This window comes from Loxodonta africana, chromosome 24, assembly GCF_030014295.1.
Source record: "Loxodonta africana isolate mLoxAfr1 chromosome 24, mLoxAfr1.hap2, whole genome shotgun sequence".
Lineage (NCBI taxonomy): Eukaryota > Metazoa > Chordata > Mammalia > Proboscidea > Elephantidae > Loxodonta > Loxodonta africana.
In genome coordinates, this window is record NC_087365.1 from 7732319 (window position 1) to 7755384 (window position 23066).

The following is a 23066-nucleotide window of genomic DNA, read 5'->3' on the forward strand; positions in this document are numbered from 1 at the left end:
CCTTCAATTGTCAGAGAGCTATTTCCCCAGGAAAACGAGGGCTGGTCACAGGGGTGAAGACCCCCTCAGTCTTTTCCACTGCAGGGGCCAAGAACATGGGCTGGGGAAGCAGTGCAACTGGGAACACGGAGCTCTGGCCCCCACCTGTGGCCCTCATCCCCATGCAGGGTCAGGGAGAAATCAGGGCTGGGTGTGGAAGTGCTAATGTGTTTAGTCAAAGGGAATACGCAAATCCATGGACATAATGGCTTTCTAAATGCCTCTCATGTAGAGCGTCTCAGAATTCAGGCAAATCCCTCTTTTGATGGAAACTATTAGAATCAAGTGTCCTCCCCTTCTCCAGCTGCCCCCCTTCCCTCAGCTTACCCAGGCCAGGGAGGCCTTGTTTACCACTTTATTCAGGTTACTGACCCAGACCTTTCTGAATGTTTCTTAGCTCCCTGTAGCTACGCACCCAGCAAAGTCAGAGTTTGTGCAGGAAAAGTTTGTGCCAAAGGCCACCTACCTGGCTGGTGGAGAAAAACAGATCTTTTTCAAATAGGAACCTGTTTCCGGAAACAAACACCGGATATTTTCTTCCTCCTTCCCTTTCTCTCTTCCTTCTTTCCTTCCATCTTTATGGTTCTGCAGGGTTATATGGATTTTTCCATATTTCCTAGTTGATTAAAAAAGGGTTCACTAAATGACAATACTTTAGGGCTCAAATTTACCATTATGAAAATGTTCTGAAAAATGATGATAGTCAGGATTTTACTATCAGATACTGCTGGACAGTTAAAATACTCGCGTCCTAGGCGGGGTCCTCTTCACAGCCCTTGGTGAGTCCTTTCTCTGACTTCTGGAGAGTACCTGGCAGTTCTGGTACTAATCAAAGCTTGAGATGCCCCGTGGAGGAGAAGTCATATTTGTGAATGAAAGCATTCACGACTGGGCTTCCTGCCCATATTTTCTTATAGACCTAAAGTTGTAACGCCCACGTAAACTTCAACAGTTTTTATTTCCATTCCGTGTCCCTGAAGGGGGTTATCTGGCAGCGTGCACAGCACTGGAAAAAATCCCTTCCTCTGGCCGGCATTCAACTTTATAACATATTTTTAGATGTGGAAATACATCCTCCTCTCCCTCCACCCAGTATGTATATTTTTACTCCCCTTCTAGTCCTTCCAAACTCCTCTGAAGTCTGTTTCCTGGCAATTTGAGAAGTGAGAAATGTCTGCGTGGGGAAAAAAGTGAAGACACAGCTTGTGTTGTAATTTTAACAGGGAAACACTGCCCACTGGCAGGCCGGGGACTGTCTTGTGATGTCTTCTTCTCTCACGTGAACTTTTCCTATTCTGACCTAGCTCTCACACCGCTGACGACTGCTCAGGTTGCCTCACCCGGAGACCTAGCTCTCACACCACTGACCGCTCAGGCCGCCTCACCCGGAGACCTGGCTCTCACACCACTGACCGCTCAGGCCGCCTCACATGGAGACCTAGCTCTGACACCGCTGACCGCTCAGGCCGCCTCACCCGGAGACCTAGCTCTGACACCACTGACCGCTCAGGCCGCCTCACATGGAGACCTAGCTCTCACACCACTGACCGCTCAGGGTCCCTCACATGGAGACCTAGCTCTCACACCACTGACCGCTCAGGCAGCCTCACCCGGAGACCTAGCTCTCACACCGCTGACCGCTCAGGCCGCCTCACCCGGAGACCTAGCTCTCACACCACTGACCGCTCAGGCCGCCTCACATGGAGACCTAGCTCTCACACCACTGACCGCTCAGGCCGCCTCACCCGGAGACCTAGCTCTCACACCGCTGACCGCTCAGGCAGCCTCACCCGGAGACCTAGCTCTCACACCACTGACCGCTCAGGCCGCCTCACCCGGAGACCTAGCTCTCACACCGCTGACCGCTCAGGCCGCCTCACCCGGAGACCTAGCTCTCACACCGCTGACCGCTCAGGCCGCCTCACATGGAGACCTAGCTCTCACACCACTGACCGCTCAGGGTCCCTCACATGGAGACCTAGCTCTCACACCACTGACCGCTCAGGCAGCCTCACATGGAGACCTGGCTCTCATACCACCGACAACCGCTCAGGGTCCCTCACATGGAGATGTTCTGACCTGCTTTAAATCGAGAATGTGCTGATTTCTGAGTACAAAGGGGGCAAAAGAATTTTAATTTCGAGAGTGGGGAGGGCAACTGTATGGACTGAGCTGTTGATTTTCAATTCATTGTAAATATAAAAAGGAGACAGTCCATCGAGCCCTTGTTCTTTTAGGTATCCGTCCTAACGATGGGCTGGAAAGCCTTTGTGAACTTATGTTTCCTTCATTCAGTAAGCATGGACTTACTGAGTGCTCACTACATACTAGGCATGCTTCCAGGCACTGGGAACGCAGTAGGGAGGGTGACAGACTTCTGCCCTCTTTTGGTTTTAGATACATGTTTTCATTTATTACATTTTAAGCATTTGTTCATGCTATTACATTAACTTCCGCAACCGTCACATTTCAGTGACAGTCCAACTCTCCCCTGAGTGGAAGGATCACAGTCCCCTGAGGTGGGACATTTAAGTTGCTACCGTTTCTTTCTGATTATAAAGGAAATAGTTCTATAGGTTGATACAGCTGAGAGGATTTGCTCACAGCACAAAATGCTTCAATCAGAAAGATGTCCATGTTTCGCTTCATTATTTCCTTCTTGTCATATTTTAATCTGATTGCAGTAGGAGGGGGAAAAAATCTCAATTAGGTACTAAACTGCCTTTAACATCTTCCATTGTTACTTTATAACATGTGATAGTCTCCAAGAAAAGGAGTATCGCAGTTTTAACGGTCTACAGGCCATCACTGCAACCGCCAAGAACATGCAAGAAGCAAACTCCATTTGCAGCCAAAGCATCCAGAATGGGGGCTGCAATCCAGGGTGTCATCCAGGACGCTGCTATCAAGTAGACGGTGGGTCCTCAGCACACATAGTAGTCATTCAAAGCTGTGAACCCGAAATCTGAGCCGCCAGATTCCTAACAAGGTTATCTTTTGTCACTGCCTTCAGAGCCACGTTTGACTATGACAAGAGCAAGGGCAGTGGGCTGCCAAGTCAAGGACTTAGTTTTAAATAGGGAGATATTCTCCATGTTATCAATGCCTCTGATGATGAGTGCTGCCCTCTGCTGATCGTGAAAGAGCTCTGCACTCTCAGCCAGGGCCCTGCATGGGGCTGCGTAAGGACCAGGGGCAGGAAGTGGTGCTTGCAGCCCCAGCTAACTTCCTGTTCAGATCAACTATGATTTGGTCCAGGTCCAACACAGCAAAACACTGTACTGGAAATCCTTTTCAGGTCAGAAGACCATCTTCTCCTCCTGCTCCTTATTTCTTGCCCCACATCAGTACACAAGCTGCCCCAAAGAGGGCGCTTTTCCGTGTACTTTCTATAGCTTTTCTAACCACAGACGCTGGCTGGGGTTTCACCTGTACATGGCCTCGTGTGGTGCAGGACTACACTCTGATTCTAAAAGAAAGAAGACAACCCGGGAATATTTCAAAAATTATTTTCACACATGATTATCATACAATATTACAAAGTATTCTGTGCAAAGTTCCATGGAAAAAATCGTTTACAAAAGGAAGTACACACGGTAGGTGCTGAGAGTCCCAGACACACAGTAAAGCCAAGGCTAAAGAAGGTACAAGGTACAAAGCCAACCAAAGTAGATGACGACGCATCTTTACACAGTACAACAACGTGGTTTTGTAACTACCTGTTTACACTGATACAAGACCCTCATTGTTTATGTGCCCGCAACAAGTTTTATAAAACATGCAAATTTAACTTCCCTCTCCTTTCCTATATGGCCGACGGGCTTTTTGGTGCCTTTGCAAACTCTTGCTCTAACAGCATCTTATTTAACTCAACGAAAGCCACATTACACATTACTTGGTTTCTGCCCAAAGCAATCTGATGCTGTTAGTTTTCATTTAAAAAAAAAAAAAAAGTTTTCATTTATGTGGGGAAAAATAAAAAGTGTTATCATTGATTTTTTTTCTCATGGTTTTTTAAAAATTATTCCCAAAAGCAAATACCGTACGGGACAGATTCTGTCCAATCTGATTGCATATTTACAGTATCTGAAGCATATTGTGGTTCCTTTAATCCCTTTTTCCCACTTCCTCCAGAGAGCCTGAGCCAGCAGGCTACATTCCCCAGTCCTTTCTCAGAGTCTATGTTCTCTCCCGACCTCCATCTACATTCATTTCTTCCCTTATTTTCAGTGTCATTTGTTTAAAAAACAAACCAGCACAACACCATGGCACATGAACAAGCTGATGGGACATGTGATTTACGAAGGCATCCTGGGGCCAGTATCAGTCACACACTGCTCCCGGCCACCCAGCGGCCTCTCTCTACAGAGTGGCCAAAACATCCAGTTACAGAAGAGACTTCTAAGATGCAATCCTCTCCAATCCAGCAAGAGGTTTATTCTGAATATTAAATGTTAAAATCACATGCATAATTATAGAATAAAGTTACAAAAATATTTTAAAAACCAATCCTGACAGTTTACCTGCAACTGCTATAAAAATTTCCACGAAATATATAAAAACACAAAGGCTCTTTGTAAAAACAAAAAGAAAGAAGGGAAAGGAAAGGATGGAGCCATCCACAGCGTTGAGAGCTGTACCTGATGCACTGCATCGGACAGTCTTGTCAAACACCTGCTGGTGAGGTCAAGAGGAGGCTTGTACCTTACAACGTTTACTCAGCACATATACATACATCCAAGCCAGCACAGAACCTGGCTGGGGGTAGGTGGCAAACAATCTCAAAACACATGAACCATCAAATGCAATCCTCCATCACGAAGCGAGCATCTTCCTGCTTCGTGAGTCTCAGCTGCCTTGCTCGGGCACTGTGCCTGAAGCTGCCCGTGGCCAAGGCTGACCCCGCATGGCATAGTCACTGAACTGCAAAGTCCCAAGGGAGTGACTGCTTTTCTAGCTCAAGCATGTGGAAGCCAGAAGGCAACACTCCTCACCCCCTCTGGCTGCACCGCTGGGAAGTTTCTCACGTTTTCTAGGAGGTGGCGAGGTCTTCTTCACTGTTCTGGAAGATGACACCATAAGGGTCGTTCTTGATGCGCTTGTAGACAAAGTGGAAGACGTGTGGCTGTGGCCGGCTGTGCAACTCAGCCTTGATTTTTTGAGGGTACGTGTCCTCTGCCAGCTGCTGCCAAGTTTCGTCAACGAAGAGAAAGAGGCTGTACTCCTCAGGGTCCCCCACCTTGAACTTCTCGGCACAGAGCTGGCACACGTCCTCAGTGGTAACATAAGGTCTCACTAAGAGAGTTTTTCCCGTGCAGCCACTGTTGACCTCCTGGAATGCAACTCGAAGATAATTCTGCAGAGTGGAAAAAGAGCTGTCAGACCATTTCAGAAGAGGCATTCAGAGAAACCCAGAGGGACCAGGAGATGGGCATGCTGAGATGCAATGGAAAGTTTAACCAGCGAGCCTCCTCATTGGCTCTGGCTCACCCTGACATCTAGACAAGGTCACAAGGACTCATATTACAAGGAAAAGGGGCTGATCTTAACTTGGACAGTGGGGAGGACAACTATATGGACTGATTTGCCACATGTCAATTCACTGCAATTATAAAAAGGAGAAAGTCCATTCCGCCCTGGCTCTGATCATAAAGATGGGTAAAGAAACCTCTGGTTAAGAGTGTGAACCAGATCCGATGCTGGTTTCTGCCTAACACTTTAAAGGTTAAACACTTCCCAGCTTGAAAAATGAACCAAACAGCCAAAGAGTTTGAACCAGGAGCCACTTAACACACGTAGACACAATAGCACGTACTGTACTCCCTTTTGGCACACTCTTGCGTGAAGCCTCGGCAAGGGCAATAACGTGAGGTGGAACCACCAATATCTGCCTATTTTTGACCTTCCAAAATGGCAATGTCATGTGGTTCACCATCTACGTGACTCCGGGTGCCATGTGAGAAAAGTCAGGAGATGCTGATTCTGTCCAAAGCCTTTGGAGATGGAGCTGGTTACGTGGACAGTGGTGTTGCTGGGAAGAAAAAGGAGATGCCTGCAGGCTGGGCACTGTGCATAGTCGTGAAACACACACATTGGCGTGTGCTGTCGTGAAACAGAATAAACCTGTGACCTCACAAACAAACTCTCAGACTAGGCTCAAAGAATCCTAAACTTGTACTCTCCTAGATTTTGTGACCTGGATAACTTGTTTTACCTTCTTCAGTCTTCACTTTCTTAGGATAGGGTTATCACATAGAATATAGGATGCCCAGTTACATTTGAATTTTAGATGAAAAACAAATAATTTTTTTTGTGACAAGTCTGGACCCTTCTCAGGAGTCAGGGAGGAGCTGCTCTCTACCTAGGCCCCCATGTGGTCACCCGGGGTCCACTGGGGTGATGGAGGGAAAGCTCTTGGGGAAGGATGCTGCGCTTTGCACAGGTGAGCTACGCCTCACATCCCGTTCTACCGAGGACATTTGCAAAGAACGAGCCAGAGGTGCACAGACTCTGAAGCTCTGGAGTTCGGATACTGCAGTGTGCTCCATGCTCCATCTTACCACACCACCCCCCATGCTTGGCCCCATGCACTTCCTGTGTCTTTACTCATTTAGTCCTGATGAGAACTCTGTGAAGGAAGGATACACTATCCCTATTTGACCAGTGAAGAAACGGAGGCACAGAGAGGTTAAGTAACTTGCCAAAGGCCACACAGCTAATAAGTGGCAGAGCTGGGATCCACAGTCTTTGCCACTTAAGACCTGCTGCCTCTTCCAGTGTGAGGAAGCATTACTGTCTGTGACACCAGATTTAGGAGTCCCAAATGTGACTTTGTGGCTGAAAGCAGGAAATTCTCCCTTTATGTTATTATTCTAAAGAGGTGTGCATCTACAAGGGGAGCAAGGTCAACAGGTGGGGGGACTATGGGGGCGGGGGTAGGACAGAAGCAAGTGGCTCTGTGGTGTCTGAGCTCCAGAAAGAAAGACGTGGGAGATGAGAGAAGAATAAGCTTTTCTCATTTCCTCTTTTCTTCCTCTCAAAGGGTCTATGACTTCAGGAACCCTGTCCTCAGACAGCCAATAGGATCATACTCCAGGGGCCTGTGTCTGCTAAAATCACTTAACCAGGACTGTTGTTAAACCCAAGGGGGAAGAAGGCACACAGTATGCTTTCTTGCTTTTTAGATTTACATGCCTCGGAAGGAATTTCTGAGAATATGGCGATCTTGGTGAAGAATTTGCTGATCTTGCCATCCAAAGATGGGCTGATTCTGCACTGAGTGTACCTTTTGATTATTGTCAGAGCACTGGGAAGGTAAATGATCTGGGCAGGTGAGCTGGACATGGAGACAAGGCCACACTTTTCCAGTCTCTGCCTGAAAGCACAATCATGTGGCACCCACAACAAAGCACAGGTGGGCTTTATGGTCTGATGTAAAACCTTTCAAACACATCTGAAAACATGTGCAGACTTACTCATAATTTTACAGACTATGAGCAAACAGGATTTGTCGTGTTCGATAAAGATTTCTATACCCCTAACCTGACACTCCTCTCTCAGAAACAATCTCTTCGGAAACTCCACATTCCTGGCCACCAACTCATGGTCTGGTCATGAAAAATTCCGACCTGGGCACCTAGACAGGACTTGGCTCCCTCTCAACTTCCTGGCCCTGACCGCTGCCAAAGATGCTGTGATTCCGGGGTCTCTTACTCGGGCCTGGGGAAGAGAAGAGGGAAGGAGGGAGGGGAAGTCATTTTTGCACCCTTCCCTCTCCTCAAAGAGACTAGGACGATGGTAGCACTTGACTTCTGCTGTCTCCACTTGACCAGCCTCCTTCATACAAGTCATCTCCCGATAGAATAAAATATCCAATGCCAAGCATTCCTTCAACCTCGTGACTCTCTCCCTGCCCAGGTGCCTAGCATCCAAGATGGACCTTATGGGAGAAATCCTGCTTTAGATTTTTTAAGGGCAGCAAAACTTGGGCCAAACCCATATTTTTAAAACAAAACGGAGAAGTGAAACAACAAGGGCTGAGGGTGATTTAAAACTCCCCCTTCCCGCCAGATGACTCAACAAAGGGGGGCCTGGGGGGCCCTGTGCTCTATTGTGGGAGCCAGCTCTGGCTTCTGGCCATACAAGGAAGCAGCGTGGGCACGTCTGCACTTTCCCTACCTGAAAGTCATCCACAGAAGGGATGGTCCGGTTGGTGGTTCTCCGCTTGTGCCACTGCCGCAGGGTGTCTCTGGTCTCCGAGCTGAGCAGCTGTGCAGCTTGTTCTTCCTGGAAATTCTTTATCAGAGAAAGTGCTCCGTAGGCGCTTGTCAAGTAATAGCCTCCTGGGGAGGGCAGAAAGAGCGAGTCGTCTGAGCTTCACACATGATTAGAGGCCATGTTTATATTTTCTCCATCTCTTCCACAAGCGTTTCCTTGTGGGATCACAGGAGCACACACGCAAGGGTGCGCCATTCATTTATCCACTCATTCATTTGCCTGACATAGAAGCCAACAGATCTACTGGCTCTAGCTGTTCTTCGGCTTTTGTTTCAGGAATTAATATTTTCTAAATTTTACGGAAACGATATACTTTGAAAGAGCAGCAGAACACACAAGTGTGTTCACAAAAATATGGGTAATTCAAAATGAGTTCTCCCTTTTGCTTCCCTTTCGTACCCTTATTTTGGGACTAATGTAACATGACATTTAGAAAAAAATAATTTACAAGGAAAAGAAGGGATGTGCTGCCCCTTAGATGGCGAATTTAGAAATGATTTCTTGTATTCTTAGGGAGTGTTAAACACAACACTATGCGATGCACATGGATTTATTTGTTCATAATTTTGTCCTAAAATATAATTAGGTGCCTGTGAAGGAACTTGTAAGCTCTGTGCTAGACGACCACGAGGGGACACCCCAAATGTTCACAGTCATCCCTCAGTATCCAGGGGAGTCTGGTTCCAGGACCCACCATGGATAGTAAAACCCATGGATGCTCAAGTCCCTTATATAAAATCGTTAGTATTTGCATATAACATACGCACTTCCCCCATATACTTTAAATCATCTCTAGATTCCTTATAATACCTAATACGATGTAAATGCTATGTAAATAGTTGTTAATCTGTATTGTTTAGGGAATAATGATGAGGAAAAAAAAGCCCGTACAAGTTCAGTACAGACACAACCTTTGTAGGGTGCATACAACACAAAGTAGCGAACAAGACACAGGGTGAACAATGCTCGAATACCGGAATACCGAGTGCTGGAGAGAGAGACTGAGGGTCTGTGAAACGGCAGGAGGCTACAGCCAGGCATGCCGACACATCACTTGGATTGTGTGGATTCAGTATAATAGTGCTTGGTGTGCAGCAAATTCAAGTTTTGCTTTTTGGAATTTCTTTTTTTTTTAATATGTTCAACCCTCGATTAGTTGAATCCACAGATGCAGAACCCACAGATACGGAGAGCCAGCTGTATTTAAAAGCCCATAACTGGGTACTGAACGTTATAAATTTAGAGACATTCTTTGTCAAAATACCTACTGAATCTCTGCTGCGATCCCAAAACAGGAAGACAGCAGGGTGGGTTGAGAACAAATAGAATCTGAGTCTCTACTCTCTACAAAATTATAGTTTTACTAAAGAAAATAGGCATTGGTGATTTATTCATCCAGAGATGAACAGTTAAATAGTTGTGCTTCAAGGAATTTTGCACAACAGTATAAAGTACTCAATTGCTAATGTAAGACCCTGCAGAACTCTCTCTGTTCAACAACTAGAAACAGGCAAGACAGCACTGCTCTCCTAGCTGGGTCCTGAGCAGAGACCCCTGCTAACTCACAAGGGACATGCAACTTGGGAGAGAAGAACACCATTATTGTTTTCACATCACTGATGTTTGGAGTTATTTGTTACTGTAGTATAACCTAGCCCACCGTGACCAATACAGTTCCAGTGCACATATGACATGTCATGATTGTTATTTATAGATATCTGAATAGTTTTTGGGACCCCACCACCTCACTGGGAGCTCTCACAGTGCCTAGTATGGAGTTTTGAGTTGTTGATCTTTACTAAATATTTGTCCCATGGACAAATCAGCATGCGATTGAGTGTGAAGCTGGGTAGTACAGAATTTAAATGCTGCATTTCAAGATAAATCGACATGGATTTAAGTGTTCAAGAAAGGCTCCATGGAGGTGCTAATAACTGAGCCGAAACTTGGAAGGACTGTTACAATCCAGTGGGAGGGGTTTCCTTTTGACATCAAATTTTAGTCTCCATAGCTCTGATCTGTTCAGGCCACAAAATGTACCATGCTTTGAAACATATGGATGCAATTAGAGCAAGGTTTTAAATTTCAGCCAAACTATAACCTCACCGCAAGAGCCATGCACTTAAAAGGGACTGTATGATGCCTCTTCTATAAATGAAAATACCTGCTTAAACAGCATAACAGAGATGTGGGCCACTGGCCCGCAAACCAAAGAGGGCTTTGGGTCAACCACGGAAGTATTAGCTCTGCAAAACATTTCTACTGCTCAGCAGCCCCTTCCTCTGGCCTGCACAGCTTCAGTCAGATAATGGGCAGACCTGGCCTCCAACCACAGCTACCCCGCCTGGGCTGTCTGCTCTCCCAAGAATGGAGGCCGAGAAGCAAAAGACACAGCTAAATGAAAGCCTGCTCCACCAAACTGACGCAAGAGGAAACAGAAAGTCTCAACAGACCCATAACACATGAAGAGATTGAATCAATGATCAAAGGTCTCCCAACAACAAAAAAAAAGTCCTGGATCAGATGAATTCACTGGGGAATTCTACCAAACATTTAGAGAAGACTGACACCAATCCTGTTTATACTCTTTCAGAAAATAGAGGAGGAAGAAACATCCCCTAACTCTTTCTATTACATTAGCATTACCTGGTACCAAAGCCAGACAAAAGGCCTCATAAACATTAAAAACTTTTGTTCATCAAAAGACTTTACCAAAAAGGTGAAAAGTCAAGCTACTAACTGGAGACTATCTTCAGAATCCAAGTATCTGATAAGAAACTAATAACCAAATTATATATAAAACTTCAAAAACTTAACAACAAAAAGACAAATAACCCAATCAAAAATTGGGCAAAGGATCTGAAAAGACATTTCACCAAACAGGACATTCAAATGACCACTGAACACATGAAAAGATGATCTACGTCATTAGCTATCAGAGAGATGCAAATCAAAACCACAATGAGATACCATTACACTCCTACTAGGATGGCTAAGATTAAAAAAAGCAGAAAATAACAAACATTGGTGAGGATGTGGGGAAATTGGAACCCTTATCCATTGCTGGTGGGAATGCAAAATGGTACAACCATTGTGGAAAAAAGTGTAGCAGTTCCTCAAAAAACTAAAAATAAAACTACCATATGACCCAGTAATTCTACTCATTGGTATATACCCAAAAGACTTGAAAGCAGAGACTCGAACAGATACTTGTCAACCAATGTTCACTGCAGCATTATTCACAATAGCCAAAAAATGGAAACAACCTAAATGCCCATCGATAGGTGAATGGATAAACAAACTGTGGTACATATGTAAAATGTAATACCATACAGCCCATAAGAGAAATAAAGTCTTGATACATGCTACTATATGAATGGAGCTTGAGGACATTATGCTGAGTGAAATGAGTCAATCAAAAAGGACAAATATTGGATGACTTCACTTGCATAAAAAGACAAGAAAAAGCAAGTGAACTCCGGTCAAAGATTGGACAGGCCCATATGACAAAATGAGCCTAAACGGACACACCAACCCTGGGGCAAGGACTAGAAGGCAGGAGGGGACAGGAAAGCTAGTAATAGGGAACATCAGGTTGAGGACGGAGTGTTGATATGTCATGGGGTGGTTAACCAATGTCATAAAACAATAGGCGTACTGTTTAATGAGACACTAGTTTGTTCTGTAAACCTTCATCTAAAGTACAATAATAAAAAAAAAAGAAAGAAAAGGCAGATGTATACAAACCAAAGTTTCTTAGTGGTTATTAGGGGTTGGTGGGAGAGGGAAAAGGGGAAGTACTGAGCACTGAGTTTCAGTTTACTGTGATAGAAAAATCGTACTGATTAAGGGTAGGGTTGCAGAGCCAATTAATATAATTGCTGTCAATAAGCTGTACAACTGTAAAAAGTTGAACTGGTAAAAAGTTGTGTGATAGATATATGTACCACAACGATTAAGGAAAAAAAAAAAAAAGCTCCTGAAGCTGCTTATATACAACCAAATATCTCATGGGATTTGATTCCCTGGTTTGGAGGTTTAGGGTCATGTTTCATGGGACATTACAGTTAATTGGCCTAATAATGTGTTCAGTGCTTCTGTTCTAGTGCATAGTGCCTCAGGTCTTAAAAGCTTCCAAGTGGCCATTCAAGGCACAACAACTAGTCTCTACCTGCCTGAAGCAACAGAGGAAGAAGGAGAGTCAGAATAGGAGCAGGATATGGACTGTGTGGCTAATTGCCTCCATGAACAACTGTCTCCTTTGCTCTGAGATCAGAAGAACCGGATGGTGCCCAGCTACTATTAGTGAACATTTTGATCAAAGATTCTAAAGAAGAATCCTGATCCAAAGGAGGAAAATGCAGAACAGAATTTCAAATTCTCATGGAATCTAGCCTTTGTGGAGCTATGGAGGCTGGATGAACTCCTGAAACTACTGCCCTGAGATAATCTTTAAACCGTAAACCAAAAATATTCCCTGAAGACTTCCTTAAACCAAACAATAGTTCAGCTTAACTAGTAAAAAACGTTTGCCTTCAAGCATTGAACTCTTTTAGGATCTCTCTACATGGGATCAAACTGACACCAGCAACTTGAAAGATTAGATAGGAAACTTAGGGGATGGTGAGCTTATGTTAACGGTGGAAGAACTCAGAAAAGGAGGGTGAGAATGGCTGCACAACCTGAAGAATATTATCAATGTCAATGAACTGTACATGTAGAAACTGTTGAACTGGTGTACGTGCTGCTGTGTATATTCTTAGCAATGACAAAAAAAAAAAATTTTATTTAAATAAAGAAAACAGGCTCCAGTTTAAGAATGGGCTCACCGGTTACTTTGTGTGCTCACTAGCTGTGTGGCTGTCTTTCTCTCTCACTTGCGAATCCTAGAGATCAAGATGCCATCATCCACCCATCTGTAACCAATGGTGTCCAGAGCAGGGCCTTTCTCCAGGGGACACTGGCAAAGTTGGCAGGAAGTGGTGGCCTCTACCTTAGGCCCCAATGTTTGTCCTAAATATACATTGTCAGCCACGGAATGGTAATTTTCTGCATCCTACATACTTATTACCAGAATTAAACATGATTGAGACTAAAAACAAAATCATAATTGAGTATGATATTGTAAGAATAATATGGTAGAAGGGAGGAGAGCATGGCATGGAGACTAATGTATGCTTCTCTTGGTCCCTGGACAAAACCTGTCCAGTCCCCAAGGAGAAGAGGCACGGAAAGATGCAGGGGGTCCTGGTAGTCCATCATGGAGCGCCTGGTTCCGTGGTGGGTGTTAGTGCAGGGAGAGAAACAGGTGAGAGGGTGGAGGATAAAGGGACTCACTCCTACACCTCCCCAATCCTGAGTCAGCACTACCCCTGGAAGGGTGGGAGTTCATGACGCCCTGATAGGAAAAGGACCTGGTCAGAGAAAAACCAAGGTCCTACACACTCAGGGTAAAGAATAGAGGAGGCTGAGGGAAATTCAAGTAGCCCTGGTGCTGCAGCGGTTAAAGCACTCGGCTGCTAACCAAAAGAGGTCGGTGGTTTGAACCCACCAGCTGCTCTGTGGAAGAAAGATGTGGCCGTCTGCTTTTGTAAAGATTACAGCCTTGGAAACCCTATGGGCCACTTCTACTCTGTCCTAAAGGGTCGCTGTGACTCGACGGCAGTGGGTTTGGGTTTCGGAGGGCAATTCTGGGGGGATGAGGGAGCGGTACATTTAGGTTCCCTCCAAGAAGTGGTCTATTTTCAGAGAAAAGATTGGCATGACGCATTCCCCGGGGCAGGGGGAACTTTTTACTCAAGTCCAGACTACATTCACTGGAGAACAAACGAAACGCGACGAGGCGGCTACACAGGTCCACCCCGGCGCTACAAGGCTGTGTAAGAATGGACAGACTGATGGGGCCCAGCGCCATGCCTCTGGCCTGTGCTCACCGAAAATGCCAAATGTGCAGAACGGTCCCGGTTATTTTGGCTTTTCAAGGCTGTGCACTATGGTGTCAAGCGTCCAGAGGATTTCCACGATAAACTGCCTAACTCACATGTAAGGAGAAGGAATTTCTGCAAAAACACTTTGGGGTTAGCCAGACAAAAGAAGAAAATTTAATGGCCAAGGTAATTTGAAGGCAAACCACCCACACTTTTCTCCACTGTATTTTTATCTTAGCAAGAAGCAGATGCCGTTTTTAAATAGAAAAAAAGAAAATTCAATGCTCTTTTCATTTGGAAAACAAAATTGAAAAAAAAAAAGATGAAAACAAAAGCTAGACGTTCATCTGTTTCCCTGATGTAACAGCAGGGAAATATTCTCTAACAAAAGTTCATATTTTCCTCTTGGAATCAAAGAAATCATTTCTTTTTAAAAATGGCATTTATTGTAATGAATGTTGTTTTTAATGCAATTCACCAGGCTTGATGAAATATAATTTCGGGAGGTTTACGTTTTTTTCTTTGGGCTTCTCCAGCTTTTCTAAGTTTTCTGTGATAAACTCCTATTACATTTGTAATCACTGAAAGAATCAGCACTAGCGATTTTTTAAAAACTGTGGTTAACTCGTAAGATGTCAAAAAAAAAAGCGTGCCCAGATCCTCCCACTTTTTAAAAAGCGCCTTTACCTTCTCCGTGCAGCAGTGATGGGTCTAAGAGTTCCATCATGTACTCAATTTCTGTGTCCAGCTCCAGCATGTCACACTGAGCTATGACATAGGTCAGTACTGGCAGGAAGTCGTCAGCTCCATACATCCTCCCTGGGATTAGAACAAAAGGGGAAGAGCGGAATATTTTTATCCATGTTTCTTCCTTTCCTATCCTACTTGCTGCTTTTATGAGCTGGTGAGGAGTCACTCCAGGGAAATGTGCTATTTATAAACAGTGGTGGGTGTTTCTGAAATTCTGAGTGGCGTGATAAACCATCCAGCTGCTCTTTTCTTCCACCAGCCCTAATTTACAATTTCAGAATGAGTGTCTTTGAGTAAATTAACACAGTAAAGGTTTTCTTTCTGCCTTCTGATCTGCACCTAGTTACGCAATAGAACATAAAGTACTTTTGAATATTTTAACTTTCAGACATATTATAAAACATGTACAAAATACTTAATTTACTAATTCTTTGTGCCTTCTTTGGAATTGCTTTCTGTGCAAATTAATTGTAAACGTAGGAAGACCAGACTCAAGCTGGGAATAAGCTTTATATTCAACTGAGCACACAGTTAAGCATGCCAATTCAGAATATGTTGAATAAATGTATATTAATAAATATACATTTATTAATAAATGTATATTTGCAACATATGGCAAAAAAATTTTAGTCCTTATTTCTAGTTGTCTTTACAGCAATGGTTCCTGACTAGGAGTGATTCAACGTCTGGAGACATTTTTGGTCAACACCCCTGCAGGGTGGGGCCGGAAATGGCATCCAGGATGCTGCTAAACTTCCAACGATGCACAAGACCGCCCCGGCAGCAAAGCATCCGGCGGTGTATAATGTCTACAGCGCCAAGGTCAAGGAGCCCTGCTTTAGAAGAATGTATCCCCCGGCAAATAATATTTTGGGAACTTTTATAAATAATGTCGTGAACTACAGAAAACATATTTTGGTGTATGTGAAATGTGCTTGCAGATTGCAGAGGCGAGGCTCCTGTGCTTCCATTACCAGCTCAAGAGCCCACGGTTGAGTACCATCACTCAGTACTTTGCAGACTGCACACACTTTCCTATCTACTAAGGCAGTGGTTGACAGAGCCCCCCATAAAACATCCTCACTTGGAGGAAAAGCTGTTAACAGCCCACAGAATTATAACAGGCTCGCTGACGACCCAGAACAATGCGGGGCTCATTCAACATCTGTGAATTATGGCTACTCCTGAAGCTACAGGAAGCAGCACAAGGGAAATCTGAGTGCTTACTTTCCAGCTTGGTAACTCTTCGGTGAATTCCAATTACATTGCTTCAGCTTGTAGTGAAGAGCGCAGAGTCCAGAGCTCCAAGGCAATGGTATTACTACTGGATGCTCCACGTTTCTGACACACTCTGTAAATCACTGACAAGATCCTCCTTGGCCAAAACGTAACGATACTAGCTTCTACCTCCATTGTGCTTGGTGCTATGCATGCACTGACTCACCTAACCTCCAGCTCACGAAGGGCAGTGTCATATCCGAGAGTTGCTGGAACTGCGGCTTAGAAGGCTGGTTAACGTGGTGAAAGTCATAGCTAATCAACTAATTTACAGAGTGTGACCGAACTCAGACTCTAGAGACTGGATTTGTAACCACCACCCTGAACTAAATTTTTTCTTCTAAATGATTAATTACATTGACATCATACAAAAATGTTGTGGCCCTCACCCCCTTACTTTATTTGGGGTTATTTATGTGTTAAGGAGCCCTGGTGGAACAGCGGTAAAGTGCTTGACTGCTAACGTAAAGGCTGGCTGTTTGAACCCATCGGGTGCCCCATGGGAGAAAGGTGTGACAGTCTGCTTCCATAAAGATTACAGCCTTGGAAATCCTATGGGGCAGTTCTACTGTGTCCTCAAGGGTCGCTATCAGTCAGAATTGACTCGATGGCATCAGGTTTGGTTTTTGGGTTTATTTAGGTTTTGCACATGACTAATTTGCCAGACATCAGACTAACACTGCTATTTTTGTAAGCTGCTTGTGAAATCAAGAGACTGAGGGGAAGAGAAGTTGGGAATCAGAAAACCTAACATGCTGTGGCCCAGTCAACGCCCTGGGGGCAGCGGCAAAGAGCCAGGAGTGCGGCCATCTCACCTGAGTTGTTCCCCATGACAGTGTAGATGAGTTTGCAGACCCTCAGCAGCAGCATAACTTTCTTTTCTGGTGAATACATCTTCTGCATGGTCATGAATTTGACCTTGATTTTCTCCACATCCACAAAATCAGGGGTCGGGGCGAAGACTCCCAGCTCCTGCGGGTTCCTCTGCCTCACCAGCTGCAGGTTGTCCTTCAGCTGTCTCCAGGAGCCATCGGCCACGTGGAAATCCTTCAGCATGGCCTCCACGTGCCCCTTCAAGGGCTTCAAGATGCACTTGTGCATGGCTTTTTCCAGCACCACATCTGCCAAAGAAAGCGCAGCTACTGTGATCATTCTCCGAAATAAACGCACGGTCTGCTTTCTCAGAACGGGTCTGAAACGCGGGTTCATTGGTCACAGGGCACACAAGTTACAACTGAACACTCGACTAGCAAACAATACTTAGAGGCACTGTGACTCACACTCCAAGATGTTTTTCTGTAAAGCCAGGAAAAAAATTCTTAAGTTTCTCTTGTATACAATCAATGATAAATTCTAATTCTAAAAAATTCTTAGTTTCTCTTGTACACAATAAATATAATTAAATACATTTGCTTTAGCTACTTTTTACCACCCTCCTCCCTCTCAGAAATACAGACAAATACTCTAGAAGACGGTTTTCTTTTCACCTAATCCCAGGAAAGCAAACGTGTTATCTTAAAGCAAGGATTTTCTATTAGTGAGGGTTCAAAATCCCTAAAATATTTGCTGATAAATAAACTCAATTAAATGCATCATGTGATCTTGGATTGGGTTCTGGACCCTGCCTCCTAAATTTTGTTTTCATTTGCTCTAAAAGATCTTACTGGGACTGCTTGTGAGATTTGAGTAGTCTGTAGATTAGATAATAGTCATGTGTCAGTGTTAATTTCATGGGTTTGAGAACTTTGCTAGAGTTAGGCGAAAGAATGCCCTTCTTTTCAGGAAAGACACACTGAAGTGTTTAAGATAAAGAGGCATGATGTCTGCATCTTATTCTAATCAGGATTCAGGAAAAAAAAATGCGTGGGCATGTACGTATTGTGCATGTGTGTGCAGACAGAAAGAGGATGAAGCAAATGTGGCAAAGAGCTAACGTTCGGAAAATCTGGGTGAAGGATATGCCATTTCTTTGAATTATTTTTGCAACTTTTCTCTAAGTCTGCAATGATTTCAAAATAAAAAGTTAAAAAAGAATTTTGCAATGTATTTCTGCTCAGAATTAGGACAGCCCTTTAGGTGAAGAAGGCATTATTTTCTCTCCTTCTTTTTTTTACTTGTTTGGCTGTACAATGAGTAGCTTTCTGGGCTGACGATAAAATGACTGGTACCATAAACCCAGAGATCTAGAATTTAAGAAGATTTATACAGTGATAAGCTCTCTGTTTTTGCAATATCAGCTTTGCAATCTCAAATGTTTGTACGTTCTCAGCAAAGACACCACGGTTCTTCCTCAACAACGGCACTTAATGTCTGAAACTTTAGGGTGATTCCATTTTGGAAGCCAAGAATCTGCATACTTATAAGATCGGAAAGAGTTGAATGATCTCACTAGCCTTTGGTATCCCTAACACAGGGTCAGAGCACATTGAATCAAAAGTACTATGTACTGTTAGAAGGGCACGGACAAAATGAAATCTAAGCCAGATGCACCTAAAACAATCTTCTGTGCCCCAAAGTTAAAACTGCTGCAAAAGTTAACACAGATTTCATAACGATCAGCTTCCCAGCCCCTATTTTTCTTTGCTCCTCCATATCCCACCCAGGCAGACTCTTTGTTTAAATCCGGAGTCATATATAACTACAGAAATAAAGGTGAAGCAAAAGGGGTTGTAAAAGAAAAACAAAACAAGTATTTACTTCATGTCTGACATTAAAACAAATTACTTGGTTTCCATTGGCTTTTCTGTTAATAAACTTATGCGACTCTCTGCAAGCATCCTCGGCTTTTCCCTGCATGGCCATTGTAACAAAAAGCCAATAGTATCAATTATTATTGCACACTCCTAAGGGCTAGGCTCTACGTTAAGTACTTTATTTCATTATCTTATCAAATCCTTACAACAACCCCATTATTTTTTTCTAATACTAATATTATGCCCGTTTTACTGATGAGGAAACTGGGGGTCAGAGAGGTCTAATGGCTTGTTATAGCCAAAGACCCCATAACTATTTTAAACAACTACTCATACTACTTTTCAAAGTAAAACAAACCCCAAAACCAAACCCAGTGCCGTTGAGTCAATTCCGACTCATAGCAACCCTACAGGACAGAGTAGAACTGCCCCATAGAGTTTCTAAGCAGCGCCTGATGGATTCGAACCGCTGACCCTTTGGCTAGCAGCTGTAGCACTCAACCACTATGCCACCAGGGTTTCCTTTCAAATTAAATGACCTTTTAATTCTGAAGTTCAAGACACTTTATAAACATTCATCGGTTTAGCCCTCTCCACCCAAAGATTCTCCAAGTTACACACATGGTTATAAGTGGCTACTACTCTGTTAGAAAGGGGCTTCCAAGGAGGGACGAAAGTCATGGCAATCTTTCATTAGGAAGGCACAGGAATGTTCATAGCAGCATCATTCATCACAGTCAAGGCCTGGAAACAACCCCAAAATGTATCCCAATAGAACGGATACTTGGGATATACTTACACAGTGGAACATTGTTGTTGTTGTTGCTAGGCCACGATTCCCAGCATTGTGTGGTTGTCCAACATTTTGTGATCTGATGTGATTTTCCTATGTGTTGTAAATCCTACCTCTATGAGGTTAATGAAGCAGGATTAGAGACAGTTATGTTAATGAGGCAGAACTCAATCTACAGGATTAGGTTGTATCTTGAATCAATCTCTTTTGAGATATAAAACAAAGAAGTGAGCAGAGAAGAGAGGGACCTTGTGCCACCAAGAAAGAAGTGCTGGGAGCGGAGTACATCCTTTGGATACAGGGTCCCTAAGGTGAGAAGCTCCTGGATGAGGGGAAGATTGATGACAAGGACCTTCCTCCAGAATCAACAGAGGGAGAAAGCCTGGCACCTTGAATTAGGACTTCTAGCCTCCCGAACTGTGAGAGAATAAATTTCTCTTTGTTATAGCCAACCGCTTGTGGTATTTCTGTTATAGCAGCACTAGATGACCAAGACACACCTGAAGACCCAGCCTGGGACTGTCACCTTGAACACCAAGGGGAAGTTTTAACTTGCCAGAAGGAGCCTGGCTGCTGCTGGACCAGGGTGTTAATACAAATCGCCTCCAAATAGTGTGCACTGTTACTGGGGGACAACAATAGAAAACTCCTTGCCGAGCAGCCATGTGTGGGTTCCCTCGTGTAACTCACCCGTGCTGCCAGGGAAGGGGGTACCAGCCTTTGCCCCAAACCTACCCTTAGGCATAAATGGTGACGCTGAATCTGTTAGGAGGGTTGAAGCCTGGGACCAATTGCCAAGTGAGTAGACCACTTTCTTAACTGCCCCCCGCCCCCAAAAAATTACTATTAGGGTTTCTCTTTTTTTTTTTAGTATATTTTTAAGGCCAGAATTTAAAAATAAGAAAGATTGGTCCCTTTGCATTCCTTTTCAGGGCTTTATCTCTAAGCTTCTCCCCTCCTAAATCCCTAATAAACAGAAGAAATAGAAAAAGTCCAAATGAAAGGAGGGAACCATGACCCAGTTGGCGCTCACCAATAGGAAAACAAGGTTCTTCTCGTAAAGCAAGAGAGAAAAATGATTTGAAGAAACAAAAGGAGAACAGAGAATCTTTCAAAACGTGGAATAGCTCAGACAAAAACAGAAAGAACAGACTGGTCACATTGCTTACATATAACGACTTTCTGTTGTTTTCTATGATTCCTGGTTGCTATAATCCCAATAAAACAAAACAAAATCTTTGAAGCAGTAAGAACAATGACATCCACTGTGCACTTCACATGCAGTGCCTCTTCAAATCCTCAAACGCCAACAAGTAAGGGCTATCATGATCCCATTTACAGATGAAGCAACTGAGACTCAAAGTGATCAATGTCACATGGCTAGCAAGAGAGGGAGCTAAGATTCAAACCCAAGAATCTGGCCTCAGAGTTCTTGGAGTGACATCAACTGTATTCAACCACAAACATACAAACAGGTACCCAGAAAATTCCGCAACATATTACGGGGAGTTAAAAAAAAAACCGGGGAAGATGATTATATGCTTTTAATTTTGTAGGGCTTGTTAATGTCTTTTTCTGTCTTGCTAATAACAAGAAGCATACTACAGAGCTGTTGCAGCTAAAACATTTAGAATTTTAGAAACCAAATGTTAACCATACTAGCTGAACGGCCAAATCCGGAAACAAGTTTTCCGGAAATAATTGTAAAGATCTTCTGAGCGGGTCCCCAAGTCCATACACAGAGAAAAGTGGTAAAAGACGTGGTGGTTTTTTGGGTTCCCCGTGGCTTTATGTTGCTTAGTGTAGTGATTTATAGGAAGTGGTTAACAGCATTGGTTTCTAGAGCTGCAAGAAGAAATTCACTTGCCCTCCTAATGGAAGGCAGAGCTTTGTACCCTACTTCACTCTGACCAACAGCTTAGATTCCAGGGGAAGAGCTGCAGGGATCAGACAGGGGGCTGCAATGACTGGAAAACGCACCTGCTTGCTTTGTGTAGTGTCTGGTCACCCATGCTTGGCTAGGGGGAAGTGAGAGGCCGAGAGGCGAGGTTAAAATTCTGAGAAGGCATGTATATCTTAGAAAGAGCAGGGAAGCCCTGCACCACAGCCAGCTGGGCTCTGTCTATGTCACTGCCATCCAAGATTTATTAAGCAAGTCATCACTGCAGGTATCTGGAACTCAGTCCTGCTGGGAACTCCTGAGACAGCGTGGAGCATCCCACCCAGAAAAGAGGTGCTGGGTTATTTACTTGTTTACTCCCTGTAGTCACTGGTTGAAGGCTGCTTCTGGAGGCTGAGGAGGGCGTTCATTTCCCAGCCTTCCCCGCCTCCCTTGTCCAAGGATTCTGGTGGCGTGAGGACACGACAGGCAAAGTGTCACAGATGCTGGCAACTGGAAATCAGACTGTGTCCAAAGAAAAGACGTGTCAGGGACATGGAAGGGCACCATCGGTGCTTTGCCCTTGGGACTACCAATGGCTTAAGTCAAAAAAGCCCAGACCTGGTTTTCAGAGGACTTGCTGTTGAGGAGAGAAGTCCAGCTGGCTCTATGTCATGGCAGAGGTGATGAAGAATGCTGGGAAAGCAGGGAGTGGGAGGAACCGTGTGGCAGGAAGGCTTTATCAGAATCCACAAGGGGAGACCAGACTTACTGGCCTGATAGAGACCAGAGAAACACTGAGAGTGTGGCCCCTGTTTACCCTTTAAGCTCAGTATTGCAGTCACTCCCAAGGTTCAGCCTTCAGTCAAAGATCAGACAGGCCCATAAGACAAAACGAGACTAAAAGGGCACACCAGCCCTGGGGAAGGTCTAGAAGGCAGGAGGGGACAGGAAAGCTGGTTAATAAGGAACACAAGGTTGAGAAGGGAGTGTTGCCATGTTGTGGGGTTGTTAACCAATGTCATAAAACAATATGTGTATTAACTGTTTAATGAGAAACTAGCTCTGTAAACTTTCATCTGAAGTACAATAAAAAAAAAAAAAAATATATATATATATATATATATAAATACGTATATACCAAAAAAAAAAAAAAAAAGAATCCACATTGAGAAAGGCAATTGTGTAGGTTGTATTCATGTAGTATTTTATTTAAGGAATCTGTCAGACTGATTCCAGTGCTTTCCAGTAAAAGGCTTTAGCTTTACTGATAGAGGAGAAAAGGCAAATCTTCCTTACAAAGTCCCAAATAATCTATGCAGATCCTCCCCCCTCCAGAAGGTAAAGCTGAATTCTCCCTCATCCGTTGAGTATGGGCAGAATTTAGTGACTTGCTTCCAAAGAACAGAGCATGGAAAGAGAGCAAAGGT

The 23066-nt window shown here is 44.1% G+C and overlaps 1 protein-coding gene across 8 annotated transcripts in view; it reads right to left on the reverse strand.

Annotated features, from left to right (window-relative positions):
- Window positions 1-3532: 3532 nt before the first annotated feature.
- RIN2 (Ras and Rab interactor 2) overlaps window positions 3533-23066 on the reverse strand; it is a 155062-nt gene continuing 135528 nt past the window's right edge. For 5 of the 8 annotated variants that reach the window (XM_023549986.2, XM_064275731.1, XM_023549989.2 and 2 more), the window contains 4 exons: window positions 17087-17392; window positions 14931-15062; window positions 8218-8381; window positions 3533-5395 (listed from right to left, as the gene is read on the reverse strand). In XM_023549986.2, coding sequence (XP_023405754.1) covers window positions 5072-5395; window positions 8218-8381; window positions 14931-15062; window positions 17087-17392 — 926 coding nt within the window. In that variant the 3' untranslated portion in view covers window positions 3533-5071. Of the gene's footprint in view, window positions 5396-7581; window positions 7759-8217; window positions 8382-14249; window positions 14387-14930; window positions 15063-17086; window positions 17393-23066 lie in introns of those variants that run through there. The other 3 variants (XM_064275730.1, XR_010319204.1, XR_010319205.1) reach the window with 3 other exon arrangements.